At 37.3% G+C, this 19718-nt stretch overlaps 1 protein-coding gene across 1 annotated transcript in view; it reads left to right on the forward strand.

The window, feature by feature from the left end:
* Positions 1–220: 220 nt before the first annotated feature.
* Positions 221–19718, forward strand: part of LOC124776385 (ER membrane protein complex subunit 5) — a 53966-nt gene continuing 34468 nt past the window's right edge. Inside the window, exon 1 of the mRNA XM_047251354.1 lies at positions 221–403. Within this exon, the coding sequence (XP_047107310.1) occupies positions 325–403 (79 nt within the window). The 5' untranslated portion in view covers positions 221–324. The remainder of the gene's footprint in view (positions 404–19718) is intronic.

Here is a 19718-nt window from a genome sequence, read left to right on the forward strand (position 1 = left end):
ATTTTTAAACCTCGCAGATTTATTGTATATATTACCTTAACTTAAATCCATTTTTAATATTTAAGCCACGTATAATACGCATTTTGTACTGAAAATTTAGATTCCTTTCTGTGCTACAGCGTCGAAAGCCAAATACAAAGGTAAATAAATAAATAAAATTATTTTTCCCTCAAATCAAATCGCTGTAAACTTTGGCTTTTCAATGTTGCCTACCGTGGAAGATCATTGTTTATGTTGTTGTCGTCTGCAAAAGTCGTGTAGTGTACACATAATAGTAAGGTCTAAGGTTACAATATCGGGGAGAGTTGGAAGTGATATTACAATATGGCCTCATTAACACACAAATTAATTCTTTCGTTTGGATTGTTATCGTTATTACATGCGGCGTACTCTGCTGCACAACGTGAGTAGTAATCTACATCTGCATTGTTTGAAGTTCTTAATTGAGTATAGTACTTTGAGAGCGACAGGAATTTCAAATAATGTTTTGATGGGCCATTATTGTTTTATTTTCAGGAGAGTATTTCGTAAATTGTAAAATTTTGACCTTGGTGCTTGTAAATGAAATAATAATACCTTAGATAGTTTCTGGATTTTGACTTGAGTCGTTTCAGATCAGTTCAATTCGATTTATTAGCAGCGTTGTATCTTATATATTGATGTAGGATCTGTTGTAGCTGATATTGCGTGAAGCAACTTTATAATTTTATGTTACTGTTACTTGATAAAATAGTATATGAAGCAATTTTAAAGTTATATGTCACCGTTACTTGATAAAATAGTACACGAAGCAATTTTATAACTATATTTTATGTTACCTGATAGAATATTCGTAGACCTATAAACAACATTGAGCGAGACGCATTACAGTTGAGATCACAAATTAGCAAAGTAAAAGAAGTTTTTCGAGGGTGGCCAAATACAATTATAATTTTAAAAAATGAGTTCTTCAATTAGCATAACAAAGAAAATAAGCTGCCGCACTTTTAATGCTGATGATTCACGTATTCACAGTGCTATAAAAGCTGCTGATTATTTACGTTTTTCTTGAGTTCTTTGTTTTGAATGTGTGGAATTCCGATCATCGTTGGTAATGCACTAAATAGGATTTTTGTTTGATAAAGGGTACTTTTTCAATACATGACTCTTGCAGGCCTATGTATTGCACTAGGCCTATGAAAATCGCCCCTATTTCTTGCTTCATAGCTATAGACTTGACTGTTTAACACTGAGCATTCCTGATGTATCTTCAGAAAACATATACTTTCACAAGTGTATTTAGGTGTTAGACTTTCTCATTTTAAATTCCTTGAAGAAATACTTACTTGATTCTCTAACTATGATCCTCCAATTTTTGTAAGAGCTGTCTTTTGAAGTAGGCAGACTGGTATTCCCTCAAAACACTGCCATACCATAACATGCTGTGTGCAAGTGCGGAGTAGATACACAACACTGTGTCAGTACTGCATTAATTTTTAAGCATCCTCGGTCATGACGATACTGACGTATTTTTTGTTTAACTGTTGTGCGTATTTTCCCCATCTTAACAGTTCATCCAGCCATACTCCCTAAAAAAAAAAAAAATACATGTGATGTTTGCTCTGTCGTAAACTTGTCTGCATTGGCACTCTGTTAAATATAGCTATGTGATTCTGCCATGGAAGTAAAATCTGACTATTAGCTACGATAGTTTGCTAACAGTGTCACTAGCCTTTATGTAAACTGTGCAAAGGATTTTCTGCACACTCCAGATGACTTAGCGTATTTTTTATTGAAAAGCTCTAACTCGTTACTAGTTTGACCACAGGTAATCACTGTGTAACACCATCTGTAAAATGAGGGTAAAAGTAATGTGGCTTTTGTATGGTCATGAGTGTGTCACCATCCCTAAAAGAATCTACATCTACTTACATACTCAGCAAATTGCTGTGATGTGCATGACAGAGTGTACTTAGGTTTTCCTCCTTTCACATAAGGAGCATGGGAGGAATCTCTGCTTAGATGCCACTGTGTGGATGTAATTAGTCTAATCTTGTCTTCACAGTCCCTATATAAGCAATGCATAGGAAGCTGAAGTATATTCTAAAGTTGTTCACTTAATACTTGTTCTTGAAACTTTATATGCAGGCTTTTGTGGAATTTCAAGTTTCAGCATTTCAGTGATCCTTTCTCATAAGCTAGAGAAAACTGTGACCACTTGTGCTGCCCTTTGAATACATTCCATATCCCTTGTTAGGTGTATTTGATGAGAGTCCCACACTCCTGAGCAATATTGTAAGACCAGGTGCATTAGTGTATTGCAGTCTTCTTAGTAAAGTGCATTTTCCTAGAATCCTCTCAATGAAGTGAATCCTGCCATCTGCTTTATGTATGACTGAGCTAATGAGATCATTGCATTTCATATCCCTGCAAGTTCTTACAATCAGGTATTAAGATCAGAAATTAATGCCAGTTGTGATTCCTTGGCATTGTAATCGTTGGATTCAAATTTTCTATGTTTTATGAAACACACAGTTTTACATTTCCCAACGCTTAAAGCAAGTTATCAGTCTTTGTCCCATTTGAAATTGTTCAAGATCTACTTGGATACTTATGCAGCTTTTCTTAGATAGCACTTTGTCATGGAAAATTCCAGGTCATTAATATACAACACAGTTAGAAGGGTCCTAAAACACTTTAGGCACACCAGAAATTACTTATAGTTCTGTTGATGTCTACACATGCAAGATTACATGGTTTGTGCTCCACCCAAGTCATCCTTAAACCCGTCATAGATTTTGCTTGATACCCAATATGTTTGTACTCTTGGCCCTATATGACTGTACTTCTGGTAATAGCTTTTGGAGTAGTATTGAATGAAATGCTTTTTGGAACTAAAGAAATACTGAATCTCGCTTATTGCCTGGATACATGGCTTTCAGAATGTCCTGTGAGGAATTTGGGTTTCATATGATTCAGGTTTTCAGAATTCTTGTTGGCTGGCATGAAGAGTGTCATTCTGTTCAAAATACCTAATTATGTTTGAGCTCAGATTATGTTCCAAGAACCTATAACACATTGCTTTATGGTTCACTTTTGCTACCATTTTTGTAGGCACAGTTTTCTTTTTCCAACCTCTGTGCATAGTTTTCTGTCTAAGTGATCTCCAATATAGTATGATTAAAATAAGAATAACACTGCCTCAATTTATGTGTAGAATCTGATGAAGATTCCTTTGCTCCCTGGAGCCTTGTTTAATTTTAACAATTCAAACTGTTCCTCAACACTACTGGCACTAAAATCTATGTTACATATTTACCTATTTTTGCACTTGTTTTAGTATTTAACTTGGGCACTACTACTTCATCTTCTGTTATAAAGGAGGTGTAATCCATCTCACTTCTGGCAAAGGGGTTACCTTCATAGTCTCAGATGTTATTGAATTTAGCATATGTTAAAATTTAGGAGCAAGTAAGAAAGACTTTTTTTATTTTCTCCCAAAAAAAAAAAAATCTTGCACCTAGATGCAGGTCTCCAAAGATGACACTGCAAACACCATTTTGAAAATCAGAGTTTTGTAAAAAAATTTAAAATGATGCTGTATCTCTGTAACAGTTGTAGATATTTTTTTGGAGTTTTTTTTTTTTGAAGGATAATTGCTTTATAATTACAATGGTATCCTCCATTTGGACATATCTGTCAAAGTTCTTTTACCGTCACCTTTTGAATTTTTTTTTTATAATTTACAGAAATTTTTTTTCCAAAAATACCAATGATCCAGAAAAATTAGATTTTTTTATGCTGATTGGTAGCATGTAGTACTATATTTTCTGTGAAAGAGAGCTTCCACTTTTAAGTTGGACAGGTTTTATTTTAAAAAATCCCTTTTCTTTAACTTTCAAGGCTGATGAATGTCTTCACTGAAGTTTTTTCTTACTAATTTCTTTGTTACAGTGTTTATTTCTATTGTCTTTGTTGCATTATTCCTTATTGCTTTCTTCATTACAGTTATTTCTTTTCATTTTCAAGGGTGCAGATATTTCTTACACTTTGTTGTAGTTTCTTTGTTGTGGTTGTTCTTTGCAGGTTTCTGTATTTTAGTTGTTCAGTGCTAATTTGTTTACTGAAGAGGCCTTAAAGAAATCGGAGACCATCCAGTGAGTTCTGTGTTTTTGTGAGGAATTTGCCAGAGCTCTGTGCATCAAGAAAGTGCAGAGAAATTACTAAAGCTATGGATGAATACACTACAGCAAAACTGACCACACTCTTCAAAGCAGAAATTCTATCTTCAGAAGAAAATGAACCAAAGCACTCATGCACTTCTTGCAAGGAATTTTTCACAAATATCACTTCAGCTGTTGAACATTCTACATCCTACAGTGAAAAGGTGCTAGTTTTAACCATTGTTCCAGAGACATTTTCAAAGAAAACAATTTTGAACCACATTCAATCAGTATCAAAGTACATGGTAGACAAATCAAGAAATGTGAGAACTGTAGAAGGAGTCTTTGGAAGACCAAATCGCTATTATGGTCATCCTGTAGAAGTAACTCTAGTTCAAATAGCAGTCATTTTATCTGGAAGATAAGTGGGACTGTTCTTGCCAGAGTGCCAACAAAAAATGATACTATAACTGTAACTGTTGAAGGTCAAAAAATTGTGAAAGTGAAGAGGTACATGACTTGCAGTATTTAAGAAACTTTTGCAATTTATAAGAGCAACTATACAACTTCACATATTGGAAGATCAAAATTTTATGCACTACGAGCTAAGTGGGTAGTTCCACATCCACCTAGAGATGTCTGTTTAAGTGTGTATTGCACGAATTCTGAACTTTGTGGGGTAATTTTGAAGAAATTACTGAAGCACGTGACATATGACACCTTGGTCAGGCATGTGAAGTCATTAGTAGTTTGTGTAGTTTGTGGCGTAAAGCGAGAGACGAGCGTTTCAAGAATGTGGTGACTGTCTTGGAAAGGGAGGACTGTCTTTACAGACACTTGGCCTGGAAGATGTAGCAGATAACTCTGCAGGAATAAACTAATTAAGAAAACTGTTGCCTTTGACAGTTTCATTGGTGAACTTGGTAAATTGTCAGTGAAATCAGTAACGCACCACCATCTGAAGAAACTGCAACATCACATCAGGACATGCTTTGCTAGCAATGCACTGAATACTTCAACAATGGCAGTGAAGATCATCATTAGTTCTGTTGGTGCACCTAGTCATTTTAAAAATCGTTACCAGCTTTTTGAATTGAGTAAGTTGCTTGTGCCAACTGACTGGATATACAGTGCTACTGCTCATGGGAAGGGGCCTTGTGATGGTGTAGGGGGCCTGCTGAAGCACCATGCTACAAAACATAATCTTTCCAGACCAAATACAGTTGTGATTCAAAATGCTGAGGATTTTACGAGAGTCGTGAAATCTTATACATCCACTTCCCTCATTCTTTTGTCCAAAGAGGAAATCGAAGAATTCCGTGAGCAGAAAAAAAGAATAGTCCAAACGAACTGCTGTGAAAGGAATTCAGAAGACACATTTTTGGACTCAAAGTGATGGGCGAACTCCTTTTGCACGCACTTTAAAGAGCAAGAAAGAAGAAATTTCATTTGTTTGGCCAACACCACAGAAACAGCAGGATAATATTCAGATTCACAGTCTGAGATGGGGGATGTTTTTGGTGTTTGTGTATGACTGTGATTGGAGGAGTGCAGAGATTATAGACACCAGTTATGAGTTAAACAAAATTGTAGTGAACTTTATGCTATCACATGGACCAGCTGCTGGATATAGATTTCCAGCTGAAGGGCAGCAACAATGCAATATGTCCTCACTTCCTGTTCACGATGTTATGAAGATTGTAAGTGCTCCAGTTCCTATTGGATCAGCAGGAAGGCATCACTCTATATCAGCAGAAGATACTGAAGCAGTGGAACACAATTTTAGTTCATTGACAGGAGTTGTGTAAATTGAAACCTTTAAGTCTTTGGACTTTTCACATACATTTTGAAACCATTTAAAATGCTTGGAAAATGAGTCTCGTACTCATCTTTCGAAACTAAAATTATGTTAAATAAGGCTAGGTTTTGATTTTTATGAGCCTGTTATTTGATAATGTGGTAATAAAACAGGTTTTATATCTGGCAAAAATTTCAGTTGTTTATAAAACCTGTTCAACCTAAAAGTGGAAGCTTGTGGAAAAAAAAAAAAAAAAAAAAAAAAAAAAAAAAAAAAAGGTTTGGAACCATATAGTAAAAGAACTTTGACAGATAAGTCCAAATGGAGGATTTCTTTGTAATCACAAAGCAATTACCTTTCAAGTTAAAAAAAAAAATTTAGAACTGTTCCAGAGATTAAGATTTTTAAATTTTTTTCCAAAATTCGCATCTTTAAAATGGTATACACAGTGTCATCTTTGGAGGGCTGTATTTCAGAGCAGAAATTTTTTCGGAAAAAACAAAAAAAATAAGTGTTCTTTACTTAGACCTTCATTTTAACATATGCTGAATTCGATAATGTCCGACACTATGAAGGTAAGATCTTTTCCTAGACTGCCTGAATTGATATGGACTATGCCAGGAACAAAAACTAAGTTGAACTATTGTGTTTTTTCGTTAGTTTAGTCAGTTTTGGTTCCTGTGTCATCCATATGTGCCTGTATGTTGATTTTGGTGCCATTGACAGTCTTTACATACGACCAGAATTGCTTTGTGTTTTGTGAAATATCTTTTCTCTCTTAACAGTGACTTGGCATTTCATTCAGCTTGCCCCTATCTACAGCTATAAGTTTTGTTTTACATTTATTAAGGGGTAGTCATTGTTTCCTTAGAAGTTTCTTTACCATGACTGTATACCATGGGGAGTTCCGTTAGTCACAGACTAATCGGTACATATCTGTCCACTCCTTCATCAACTACCCTTGTAAACTTAAGCCAGCATTCGTTTAAATTGCCCTAGCATAAGATAAATGTTTCAAGTTATCTTTGAAATGTGATAAGACTACCTCTTTATGTAGGTTATTGAACGCGTAAATCTTTACATTGGTTGTAAGTGCCTTTTGTACTTCAGTAATCACTGTTATTGCAACTGTGTTATGATCAGTGGTAGCAGTTTCAACAAGGACATCATCAAAGAGATTACATATTTTTGTTGCCAAATACCTAACATAATCCCATTATGAGCCAGCTTCCAAACTATATATTCCAGGTAGTTTTCAGAGGATGTTGTCATACCCACCAGTTACAAAACTGTAATTTGTTGGATGATTTAAGTGTTCTCCATTGATGTCAGTATGATTTGGGGACATATAAATTAGTGAGTTGCAAGTTTCTCAAAAGTTTTTGATTACATCTGGGGTGAGTCCAGTGGTCAGTAGGACCCAATTATGTATAAGTTTATATCCATGCATGATAATGAGTCTTAGCTAATTATCGTCACATGCTGCTTCAGTTTTGCATCTTCGTGGATCTGAGTTTTTTTCCTATTGCAACAAATACATCACCTCAATTTACAGTTAGCCTATTTTTTTTTTTTAGATAGACTTAGGCTTACCATAAAAATCTCACAGCTGTCAAATTCAAGTTTTAGGTAAATTTCTGTATCTAGTACTGCATGACTTCAATTGTTTTTTTAGAATTGCTTCACATTCTGGGCCTGTGTTGTGAAAGATTTGGCAGTTGATCACAGAATTTTTAATTCTTTCATCTCTTTGTGTGTGTGTGTGTGGGGGGGGGGGGGGGGGCGGGGGGGGGGGGGGGGTTATGTGGTCTTACACTAATGTTTTGGGGTCTCCTACAGCTAAATTGTATGGAGAGGCACATAAGGAAAAAAGAAAAGTTATGCACTCTACACAGTCAGCCACTCAGGTAGCGACACATTTAGGGGAACCATAAGATTCTCAATTCCCAGCTCGTCACATCCTAGCTGGTCACAAAAATATCCAAATCTCAGGTTCAAGCGGTATAGGGCCATTGTTCAATTTTCCGAGCTTCATTAAAACTGTGTGAGCAAGGCAGGTTGTCTTGACCACCTCTGACTGTCACTATAATGTACTGAGCATGACCCAAAGACGTTAGGGGTGATAGACGTCACACACATAACATAATACAGTTGATAATTGAAAGAAGCAACAAGCTAGTTATTAACATTACAGTTTCATGTTACAGTTCACCCATTTAGGATCAAAGAAACATAACTACAAAAACAGTGTTTTGAGATAATTCGATTTAAAAGTTTTGTCTGAAAAACTGAGTATTTTCTAATAGCTTTTCACAAACCTTTCGATGGTAAATAAGAAGTATACTTCATTGACGGTTGTTTTCTACTAGGTGTTGCATATTTTAGTCACTCGATTGACACTAATGAAATATTTAATGAAATTATGCATGCAGTTACATTTGTCCGATCCTTAACTTATAAATGGCTGGTGCTGTATGACATATAAATGCCAAACAAATAATATGCAGCTTTAAGCGATAATATGATATTAAAGATTACTGCAGTTGTGTTATTAATGTATTTATAAATACAGTTCACGCGGAACGAGTTATGGGAATGTGTGTCAGTGCTTTCAGTGAGAACTATAAGCAAGAGAACTGTTTTCCAGGATGTTTATCAACAGTTTATGATGGAGAATACATAAAAGCCATTATTCTTTTCACTTTGCATTATTTGTCTGCAGTATCATTGAATTACAATGATTAATTTAGATTCCGTAGAAATGTTGGAACACGCGTGGCAATGCTGACCCTACGACTTATCTTAGAAAATAGATTAAGGGAAGGCAAACCTATGTTTCTAGTATTTGTAGACTTACAGAAAGCTTTTGACAACGTTGGCGTGAATACTCTTTCAAATTCTGAAGGTGGCAGGGGTAAAATACAGGGAGAGAAATGCTATTTACAATTTGTATAGAAACCAGATGGCAGTTACAAAAGTCGGGGGCATGAAACGGAAGCAGTGATTGGGAAGGGAGTGAGACAGGGTTGTAGCCTTTCCCCGATTTTATTCAATCTGTTTATTGAACAAGCAGTAAAGGAAACAAAAGAAAAATTCGGGGTAGGTATTAAAATCCATGGAGAAGAAATAAGAACTTTGAGGTTTGCTGATGACATTGTAATTCTGTCAGAGAGAGCAAAGGACTTGGAAGAGCAGTTGAATGGAATGGACAGCGTCTTGAAAGAATGATATAAGATGAACATCAACAAAAGCAAAACGAGGCTAATGGAATGTAGTCGAAGTAAGTCCGGCGATGCTGAGGGAATTAAATTAGGAAATGAGACACTAAAAGTAGTAGATGAGTTTTGCTATTTGAGGAGAAAAAAAACTGATGATGGTTGAAGTACAGAAGATACAAAATGTAGACTGGCAATGGCAAGGAAAGCGTGTCTGAAGAAGATAAATTTGTTACCATCGAGTATAGATTTAAGTGTCAGGAAGTCGTTTCTGAAAGTATTTGTATGGAGTGTAGCCATGTATGGAAGTGAAACATGGACAATAAACAGTTTGGACAAGAAGAGAATAGAAGCTTTTGAAATGTGGTGCTACAGAAGAATGATGAAGATTAGATGGGTAGATCACATAACTAATGAAGAAGTATTGAACAGAATTGGGGAGAAGAGGAGTTTGTGACACAACTTGACTAGAAGGCAGAATCAGTTGGTAGGACATGTTCTGAGGCATCAAGGGATCACAAATTTAGCATTGGAGGGCAGCGTGGAGGGTAAAAATCGTAGAGGGAGACCAAGAGATGAATACACTAAGCTGATTCAGAAGGATGCAGGTTGCAGTAGGTACTGGGAGATGAAGAAGCTTGGACAGGATAGAGTAGCATGGAGAGCTGCATCAAACCAGTCTCAGGACTGAAGACCACAACAACAACAATTTACAGGTAACAGAAATGATATTCTTGTTTTCTAATCTTCATATAACAAACATAAGAAAAATAATTTTAACAAAACACAGTGTTCCCTCAGACCTGTTTTTCTGTTCATGGAATGCTGTTTCAAAAATAATACAACACAGACATTTAAATGAACCAAAATTAGTGGTTTACATGAAATAGCTAAGGTGATGAACTAGCAACAATAATAAAGGAGACAAAACCAGAAAAAAAATATGAAGTCTGTTCCTGTGATTCTTCCATGTTTTCCTGATTTTCTGAATCATTAGCAGCATTGAGTCCTTGATATAATGTGTGATACCTGGGAGGTATAATACCCTTGTTACATAAATCTAAAAGATCTTTATTCTTTTCTTTACTTGTGCAGAGAGGACTCTCATATGCTGGGCACAGAGTATTGTCTTCAGGTCCTGAATTTGAAGAATTTCGTAGGCAGGTCTTTTCTTGGTGTGCAAAACTTGAAAGTCAAGATCATCGTTGGAATGCTTGAAAAACGTGTCAGACTGATCTTTCCTATATTGCATCCAAAGAATCTTAAGCCATTTTACAGTTTCTCCATTCTCAGCAGTTTTCCTACTCTGAATATTTTCTTCTGAAGCTGGTTGAAATCTAAAATTTTAATGTTGTCCATTTCTGTTACTCTGTACTTGTTGGAAGTCATTTTTACAATTGTATACGAACCAATGGGATTGAAAACATTCACATGTTTACTTTATCTTTTGATGCTCGCATGCACTGAGTCTACTTCCATTTGTGTGTGTCCTGGCTCGATAGTTGGAATGTCCATTGTATTTACTGCATGCAAAAACATAGTGCTCTTGTTGGCATTCCTGTTCTGGCCCCCACATGTATCAGAAAACAAGTTTATCGGTTATCCTTATGCATGATTTTTCAAAAAATACCGCAAATATGAAGCCACCTCTATGGACCCCCTTTTTGCTGTTGTCTCGTCCCACATTTAGCAGTCGATTTTGTTGTCTCCAACATTAAGAACTGTGAGTTTGAGTTTGCACACGGAGAGCATTCTGTTATAGAATACTGCCTTTGTAATCACTTTAGGGCAGCAAAGCACAACTTGTAAGTCAAATTCAGCTAGCAAAGATTCATCTTTTCTGGCACTTTCTTTCTTAATGTTCTTAAATTCCCATGCCATTTTTTTCCTTTTCAGATGCTCTTCCTGATCCCTTTTAAAATCTTTGCCTTCCTTTTTCTCAGTCGAAAGGTGTGAAAACTTTAAACATTTATGACACATCTTTTCATCGCCGGTGGAATTTCAGATTAAATTCCTTTGTGAATATCTCCCTATACAGCCATAATTTCTTGACCATCTGTCCTTCCTCATAGTGTTGTTCCCGATGCAACTCATACATTATCTTAATACTCATCAGCAGGTAAATAATCTACTGTACATTCTTTCCTCTTGTAATGAGAAGGAAGGGTAGGAAAACACTGTGTTTCCTTATAACCTCTTTACTTTCTTCGGATCTCTTTATACCTGGCTCATGACATCCTCTTTGCTCTTTCTCAATTACATGATGTTCATCTCTTTTTTTTAATAGTATTTCTTACAAAGGTTTCAGAAATGTCAAATGTCTTGAGAAAAAACTGCATACACACTTGAATCTTATCAGATCCCTTTATTAGATAGAATTTCTTGGTCCTCTTCCTTCGTGAGTTATCCAATTTTGTCCTCACACTTCATTTCTCTTCTTGTTCCACTAACTTATTTAGGTACTGCCTTTGTAGCTCAACTGACGCAAGACCCCAATAGGCTCTATGGATATTTTGTCTGTCTTGCCCAGTAAACTTACTGGTGCACTGTCGTGGACATTTAGAGCAATCTTTTGGCTTCACATTTCTTGCAGAACTTTGGAATTCTTCGTAGAAATATACACCCTACCATGCTGTCGATTGATTTTTCTTTGATTTCTTTTCCATTCCTCTTTAACCGCTACCCTTTTTCATTTTTTTGTTTTGTTACTATTCTCAGTACCAGTATTGTCATCTACAGTTTCCCCTTCCAGATGGTGATGATTTACTTGTGCATTAGTTGCATCCTCATCAGCTTTTGTGACATTCTTTACAAGAGATGTTCCATGTTCAGTACTGCTGTCTGTAACAATAACATGACTGGTATTCAGAGGATGGGAAAAGGAAATTAACTGGTATTTCTATAGTGTTTAGTAATTATTTGGCTACTCACCAGAATCTGTAGTGTTGTCCAGTTCATAAGAAGGATCATCATCTGTATCTGAACCAATGAATGTCCTGACCATCTCCACATCACGTTTTTCCTCAGTTATGAATATTATCAATAACAATAATAATAATAATAATAAATAAGCAGAAAGGAAGGAGGAAGGGGATTTATCAACATAAAAAACCTACATTATGGACAGGTAGACAATTTAAGAAAATTCTTTATAGAACGAGCAGAAACTAGCAAAATACACAAAGCAGTCACTCATATAAATACATCGGCTACACCATTGCAATTTCATAACCACTTCTACAACCCCTTAGATCACATAACATCAACAGACACGAAGAAAATAAATTGGAAAAAGAAAACACTACATGGCAAGCACCCGTATCATTTAACACAGCCACACATCGATCAAGACGCATCCAACACATGGCTAAGAAAAGGCAATATATACAGTGAGATGGAAGGATTCATGATTGCAATACAGGATCAAACAATAAACACCAGATATTACAGCAAGCATATTATTAAAGATCCCAATACCACAACAGATAAATGCAGACTTTGCAAACAACAAATAGAAACAGTAGATCACATCACAAGCGGATGTACAATACTAGCAAATACAGAATACCCCAGAAGACATGACAATGTAGCAAAAATAATACATCAACAGCTTGCCTTACAACATAAACTTATAAAACAACACGTTCCCACATACAAGTATGCACCACAAAATGTACTGGAGAATGATGAATACAAATTATACTGGAACAGAACCATTATAACAGATAAAACAACACCACATAACAAACCTGACATCATACTCACTAATAAAAAGAAGAAATTAACACAACTAATCGAAATATCCATACCCAATACAACAAATATACAGAAGAAAACAGGAGAAAAAATTGAAAAATACATCCAACTGGCTGCGGAAGTCAAGGATATGTGGCATCAGGATAAAGTTGACATTATACCAATTATACTATCAACTACATGAGTCATACCACACAATATCCACCAGTACATCAATGCAATACAGCTACACCCAAACTTATATATACAGCTACAGAAATCAGTAATTATTGATACGTGTTCAATTACCCGAAAGTTCCTAAATGCAATATAACACATACCATACAGTTAAAAGGAAGTGACGCTTGATCCATCACGTCACTTTCCATTTTTAACCAGACTTAACGTCTGAGAAAGTAAAGAATAATAATAATGACAACAGCAGTAATAGCAATAATAAATAAACAATAATAATAACAGCTGTAATAACAATAATAATAATAATAATAATAATAATTACTATTATTATTATAATTATTATAATAGTACTTAAATTCTGTTCCTTCTTGAGGCACATTTAAACCATCCTTCTTCCTCTGGATTCCATAGCGCTCCTACTTTCTTGTAAACCCATTCACAACTAAAACAATATTTATCTTTCTTTCCAGGAAGTAGCATTTCATTGTTGTCACACAGCGGCAGCGACAATGCTTCTAAAGAGAAGTAGCAGGAAAAGCAACTTCTAACAGTTCTGTTAGGATCAGAGAAATGTAAGAGCTGTTCCGTTTCACAAATTAACACTGCATCCAGTGGTCTAAAGACGGATCAGCTCTTCCGTCTGTTTGATTCTTACTATTTTTTGTAAAATGTATATATGTTAACAACTAAAATGGAAACCACATAAGATAGAGTTATGCTTGTTTGATTGTAATGTAGGTCTTGATTTCTTGTACCTTATGGTACCAACAACTCAAAAGTGGCAAAAATGTAGTTACGTCTGCTGATCCTAAGTGGGCGAGTTGCTAAATTCCTTTATGTCATAAAATAAGTGGGCTACTAACTAGTCGTGTAGTGTTTGTTGAATACTCATTCTGGTAAATTTTGTAGAGCTTGTGGGAGCTTATTAGATAATTTTTGCCCCCTGAGTTCATAGCTGTTAAGTGATTTCAAGCTGTTAAGTGATGGTATGGAGTATAAATGCATCTGTTGCTTCGTGTGTTGTGTGTTGTTTGTGTTGTGGTCTCCAGTCCAGAGACTGGTTTGGTGCAGCTCTCCATGCTACTCTATCCTTTCCATGTACCTACTGCAACCTACATCCTTCTGAATCTGCCTAGTGTATTCATCTCTTGGTCTCCCTTTACAATTTTTACCCTCCACGCTGCCCTCCAATACTAAACTGGTGATCCCTTGATGCCTCAGAACATGTCCTACCAACTGATCCCTTCTTCTAGTTAAGTTGTGCCACAAATTCCATCAAGTTGTACCACAAATTCCTCTTCTCCCCAATTCTGTTCATTATCTTCTCGTTAGTTACATTATCTACCCGTCTAATCTCCAGCACTCTTCTCTAGCACCACATTTCGAAAGCTTATGTTCTCTACTTGTCTAAACTGTTTATTGTCCATGTTTCACTTCCATACATGGCTGCACTCCATACAAATACTTTCAGAAATGACTTCCTGACACTTAAGTCTATATTTGATGTTAGCATATTTCTCTTCTTCAAAAACACTTTCCTTGCCATTGCCAGTCTACATTTCATATCCTCCCTACTTCCAACATCACCAGTTATTTTGCTCCCCAAATAGCAAAACTCATCTACTACCTTTAGTGTCTCATTTCCTAATCTAATTCCCTCAGCATCATCGGATTTAATTCGACCACATTCCATTATCTTCGTTTTGCTTTTGTTGATGTTCATCTTATGTCCTCCTTTCAAGACACTGTCCATTCTGTTCCACTGCTCTTCCAGGTCCTTCGCTGCCTCTGACAGAATTACAATGTCATTGGCAAACCTCAAAGTTTTATCTCTTCTCCATGGATTTTAATTCTTACTCCGAATTTTTATTTTGTTTCCTTTACTGCTTGCTCAATATACAGATTGAATAAAATCGGGGAAAGGCTACAACCCTGTCTCACTCCCTTCCCAACCACTGCTTCCGTTTCATGCCTCTTGACTCTTATAACTGCCATATGGTTTCTGAAAAAATTGTAAATAGCCTTTCGCTCCCTGTATTTGACTCCTGCCACCTTCAAAATTTGGAAGAGAGTATTCCAGTCAACATTGTAAAAAGCTTTCTCTAAGTCTCCAAATGCCAGAAATGTAGGTTTACCTCACCTTAATCTATGTTCTAAGATTAGTCGTAGGGTCAGTATTGCCTCAAGTGTTCCAGCCCAGCTGATCTCCCCCGAGGTCGGCTTCTACTAGTTATTCCATTCGTCTGTAAAGAATTTGTGTTAGTATTTTGCAGCCGTAACTTATTAAACTGATAGTTTGGTAATTTCCACATCTGTCAACACCTGCTTTCTTTGGAATTGGAATTATTATATTCTTCTTGAAGTCTGAGGGTATTTCGCATGTCTCGTACATCTTGCTCACCAGGTGGTAGAGTTTTGTCAGGGCTGACTCTCCCAAGGCTATCAGTAGTTCTAATGGAATGTTGGCTACTGCTGGGGCCTTGTTTAGACTTAGGTCTTTCAGTGCCTTGTCAAATTCTTCACGCAGTATCGTATCTCCCTTTTCATCTTCATCTACGTCCTCTTCCATTTCCCTAATACTCTCCTCAAGTACATCGCCCTTATATAGAGCCTCTATATACTCCTTCCACCTTTCTGTTTTGCCTTCTTTGCTTAGAACCGGTTTTCAATCTGAGCTCTTGATATTCATACAAGTGTTTCTCTTCTCTCCAAAGGTCTCTATAATTTTCGTGTAGGCAGTATCTATCTTGCCCCTAGTGATATATGCCTCTACATCCTTACATTTGTTCTCTAGCCATCCCTGCTTAGCCATTTTGCACATCATGTCCATCTCATTTTTGAGATGTTTGTATTCCTTTTGACCTGCTTCATTTACTGCATTTTTATATTTTCTCCTTTCATCAATTAAATTCAGTATTTCTTCTGTTACCCAAGGATTTCTACTATCACTCATCTTTTTACCTACTTGATCCTCTGCTGCCTTCACTATTTCATCTCTCAAAGGTACCCATTCTTCTTCTTTCCCCCATTCTTGTCAATCATTCCCTAAAGCTCTTTCTGTAACTCTCTACAAGCTCTGGTTCTTTGAGTTTATGCAGGTCCCATCTCCTTAAATTCCCACCTTTTTGCAGTTTCTTCAGTTTTAATCTACAGTTCATAACCAGAGTCCACACCTGTCCCTGGAAATGTCTTATAGTTTAAAAACCTAGTTCCTAAATCTCTGTCTTATCATTATATAATCTATCTGAAACCTTCCAGAGTCTCCAGGCCTCTTCCACGTATAAACCCTTCTTTCATGATTCTTGAACCAAGTGTTAGATATGATTAAGTTACACTCTGTGCAAAATTCTACCAGGTGATTTCCTCTTTCATTCCTTATCCCCTTCTCTTCCTTTTCCTACTATCAAATTCCAGTTCCCCATGACTATTAAATTTTCGCCTCCCTTAACTATCTGAATAATTTCTTTTATTTCATCATACATTTCATCACTCTCATCATCTGCGGAACTAGTTGGCATATAAACTTGTGCTACAGTGGGTAGTGTGGGCTTCATGTCTATCTTGGCTACAGTAATGTGTTCACTATGCTGTTCATAGTAGCTTCCTTGCACTCCAATTTTTTTTTTTCCATTATTAAAGCTACTCCAGCATTACCCTTATTTAATTTTGTATTTATAAACCTGTATTCACCTGACCAGAAGTCTTGTTCCTCCTGCCACTGAACTTCACTGATTTTCACTAAATCTAACTTTAACCTATCCATTTCCCTTTTTAAATTTTCTAACCTACCTGTTGGTTTAAGGGATCTGACATTCCACACTCCGATCTGTAGAATGCCACTTTTCTTTCTCCTGATAACGACGTCCTCTGCCTGGAGATCCAACTGGGTGTGTATTTTACGTCCAGAATATTTTACCTGAGAAGATGCCATCATCATTTAACCACACAGTAAAGCTGCATGCCCTCGGGAAAAATTACAGCAGTACAAATAACTTACGGGTTTGCTGCCGGGTGACGTCGTCGAACACCGCCGATATTTCTACAGGAGCACACTCTGCCATTCTCAAGGCACAAATGCAAGGAAGAAGAAATGTGCAAGCAAATTTAATACCTCGGTTCACAGAGGAGAAACAAGGAAGACACCACACGCAGAACATGTGTCAACACAAACAAAGATAACCAACATCAGAAATATCGATAGTTACTATTAATCAACAAGTGAGGTAGCAGTAATTCTGTCCCTCTGTTTTTTGATTAGAGACAGAGCCGGATTCCAAGCAGCATTTAAACAAAATCCACTATCTCTGTTAATAAGCTTGCTTGATAGTCTGATTTCAACAGCTTCCGTAATAACACTACCCCAATAGCTGGACGTGCAAGCCAGAATCTCCGTGTTGTTGTATTCTGTAGGATGACCGGTGTCAAGGCAATGTTCTGCAATAGCAGATTTGCTCGGCTCTTGTAAGCGTGTGTGACACTTATGTTCAATACACCGGTCTTCCACAGTCCTGATTGTATGACCAATATATGACATGCCACAACTGCAAGGTATACGATAGACCCCAGCCTTACGCAAACCAAGATCATCTTTTACGGACGCCAACAGGGCCTTAATCTTAGAAGGTGGTCGAAAATCACATTTCACATCATATTTCCGCAAAATATGGCCAATCCTGTTGGAAATGCTTCCTGCGTAAGGCAAAAAGGCCGTAGACTTAGGTGCCACTTCGTTGCTATCGTCACTCACTCATTGCACAGAAGGCTGATGGCGCAACGCACTTTTGATCTGCCTCTCACTGTAACCATTCTGACGAAAGGTGACTTCGAGATGTTATAGCTCAGCTGCCAAACTTTCAGGATCTGAGATAATGTGGGCCCTGTGAACCAAGGTGCGAAGTACTCCTTCACGCTGAGCTGGATGGTGACAACTGTCAACTCACAGATACAAGTCAGTGTGGGTAGGCTTCCTATAAACAGAATGTACCAATGTACCATCAGTCTTCCTTTTGACCAACACATCAAGGAAGGGAAGGCATCCATTCTTTTCCATCTCCATAGTGAACTGAATATTCGGGTGGATTGAATTCAGATGTTCCAAAAACCGGTTTAAATTCTCACTACCATGAGGCCAAACAACAAAAGTATTGTCTACATATCTGAAAAAACACGCAGGTTTCAGGGTCGCTGACTTCAATGCACGTTCCTCAAAGTCCTCTATAAACAAATTGGCCACAGTAGGTGACAACGGGCTTCCCATTGCAACTCCATCAGTCTGTTCGTAGTACTGACCATTGAATAAAAAGTAAGTGGAAGTCAGCACATGTTGAAACAAATTTTTTAACTCGACACCAAACTTAACCTCAATTAGCTGCAACGAATCAGAGAGAGGAACGCGAGTGAGAAGAGAAACCACATCAAAACTGACTAAAATATCAGAATCATTCAAACGCAATCCGTGCAATCGATGTAAGAAATCTGCAGAGTTCTGAATGTGGTGTTCACACCTACCTACTAGTGGGCTCAACAAACTAGCAAGATGTTTAGCTACACGATATGTCGGAGCACCAATATTAGAAACAATAGGCCTCAACGGGACAGCCTCTGTATGGACCTTAGGGAGGCCATATAATCTAGGTGGTACAGCACAGTAAGAATTAAGACTCTTGATAGTCTCCTGTGACAAAGAACTTTTCTTCAGGAGGTTATTTGTCTTTCTCTCAACACTCTTAGTAGGGTCAACACCGATTTTGCGATATGCCGAATCAGAAAGTAGACACTGCATCTTTTGAATGTAATCATGCTTGTTCAACAAAACGGCGGCGTTTCCCTTGTCCGCAGGTAAAATAACTATATCAGGATCCATTCTAAGTGAACGTAAAGCAGCCGCCTCAGCTGCTGTAATGTTACACTTGGATGGACGGGCCCCAGTCAACACACAACAAGCTTCCCCCCTAACCTCTTCCGCAGCCTCGGAAGGTAGTTTATAAACAGCTTGTTCGATAAGAACTAATAAAATTAATGACCGGCAAACTCTTAGGCGTCGGTGCGAAGTTCGAACCTTTCCCCAGCACAGACAAAGCTGCGTTGTCAAACGTTTTCTCCGTGTGATCAAGAGATTGATCACAGAACGTCGAGAATTAGAATTAGACACTGAGCCAAGGAAACATTCAAACTTCACCGAATGACGAGCAGTTACAGATTGAAATTCCCAGTCAGACTGCGACTAAGAGGCACAGTCCATCCAATCCCAAGAAAATTCAGAAACATTAGACGCCATCATTAAATGAAGCTGAAATAATTCCTTAGAAACAAAACCTAATTGACGGCAATATAGTGGATCCTTTCACAAACAAGAGCTAAACCAGCACGTTGCTTGATGCGATTGGCGGCAGGAGAATTAATATGATGCGCAACCATAGCTAACATTGGAACAACACTATGATTTCGACACTTCAGGCCTGGATTTCATCCACAACCATATGATCCAACACTTGGACATTCCCCAGAGGCAACAGGTCATCAAATCTTCAACCATATTTGGCTCAAAGGTGCTTTTCCGTCATACTGGCCAGACAGTGTAATTATCCCTGACCTTAAGCCCAGGAAAAACCCAATGTCTCTAGACAGCTA

The sequence above is a fragment of the Schistocerca piceifrons genome, chromosome 2 (assembly GCF_021461385.2).
Source record: "Schistocerca piceifrons isolate TAMUIC-IGC-003096 chromosome 2, iqSchPice1.1, whole genome shotgun sequence".
NCBI classification, from domain to species: domain Eukaryota; kingdom Metazoa; phylum Arthropoda; class Insecta; order Orthoptera; family Acrididae; genus Schistocerca; species Schistocerca piceifrons.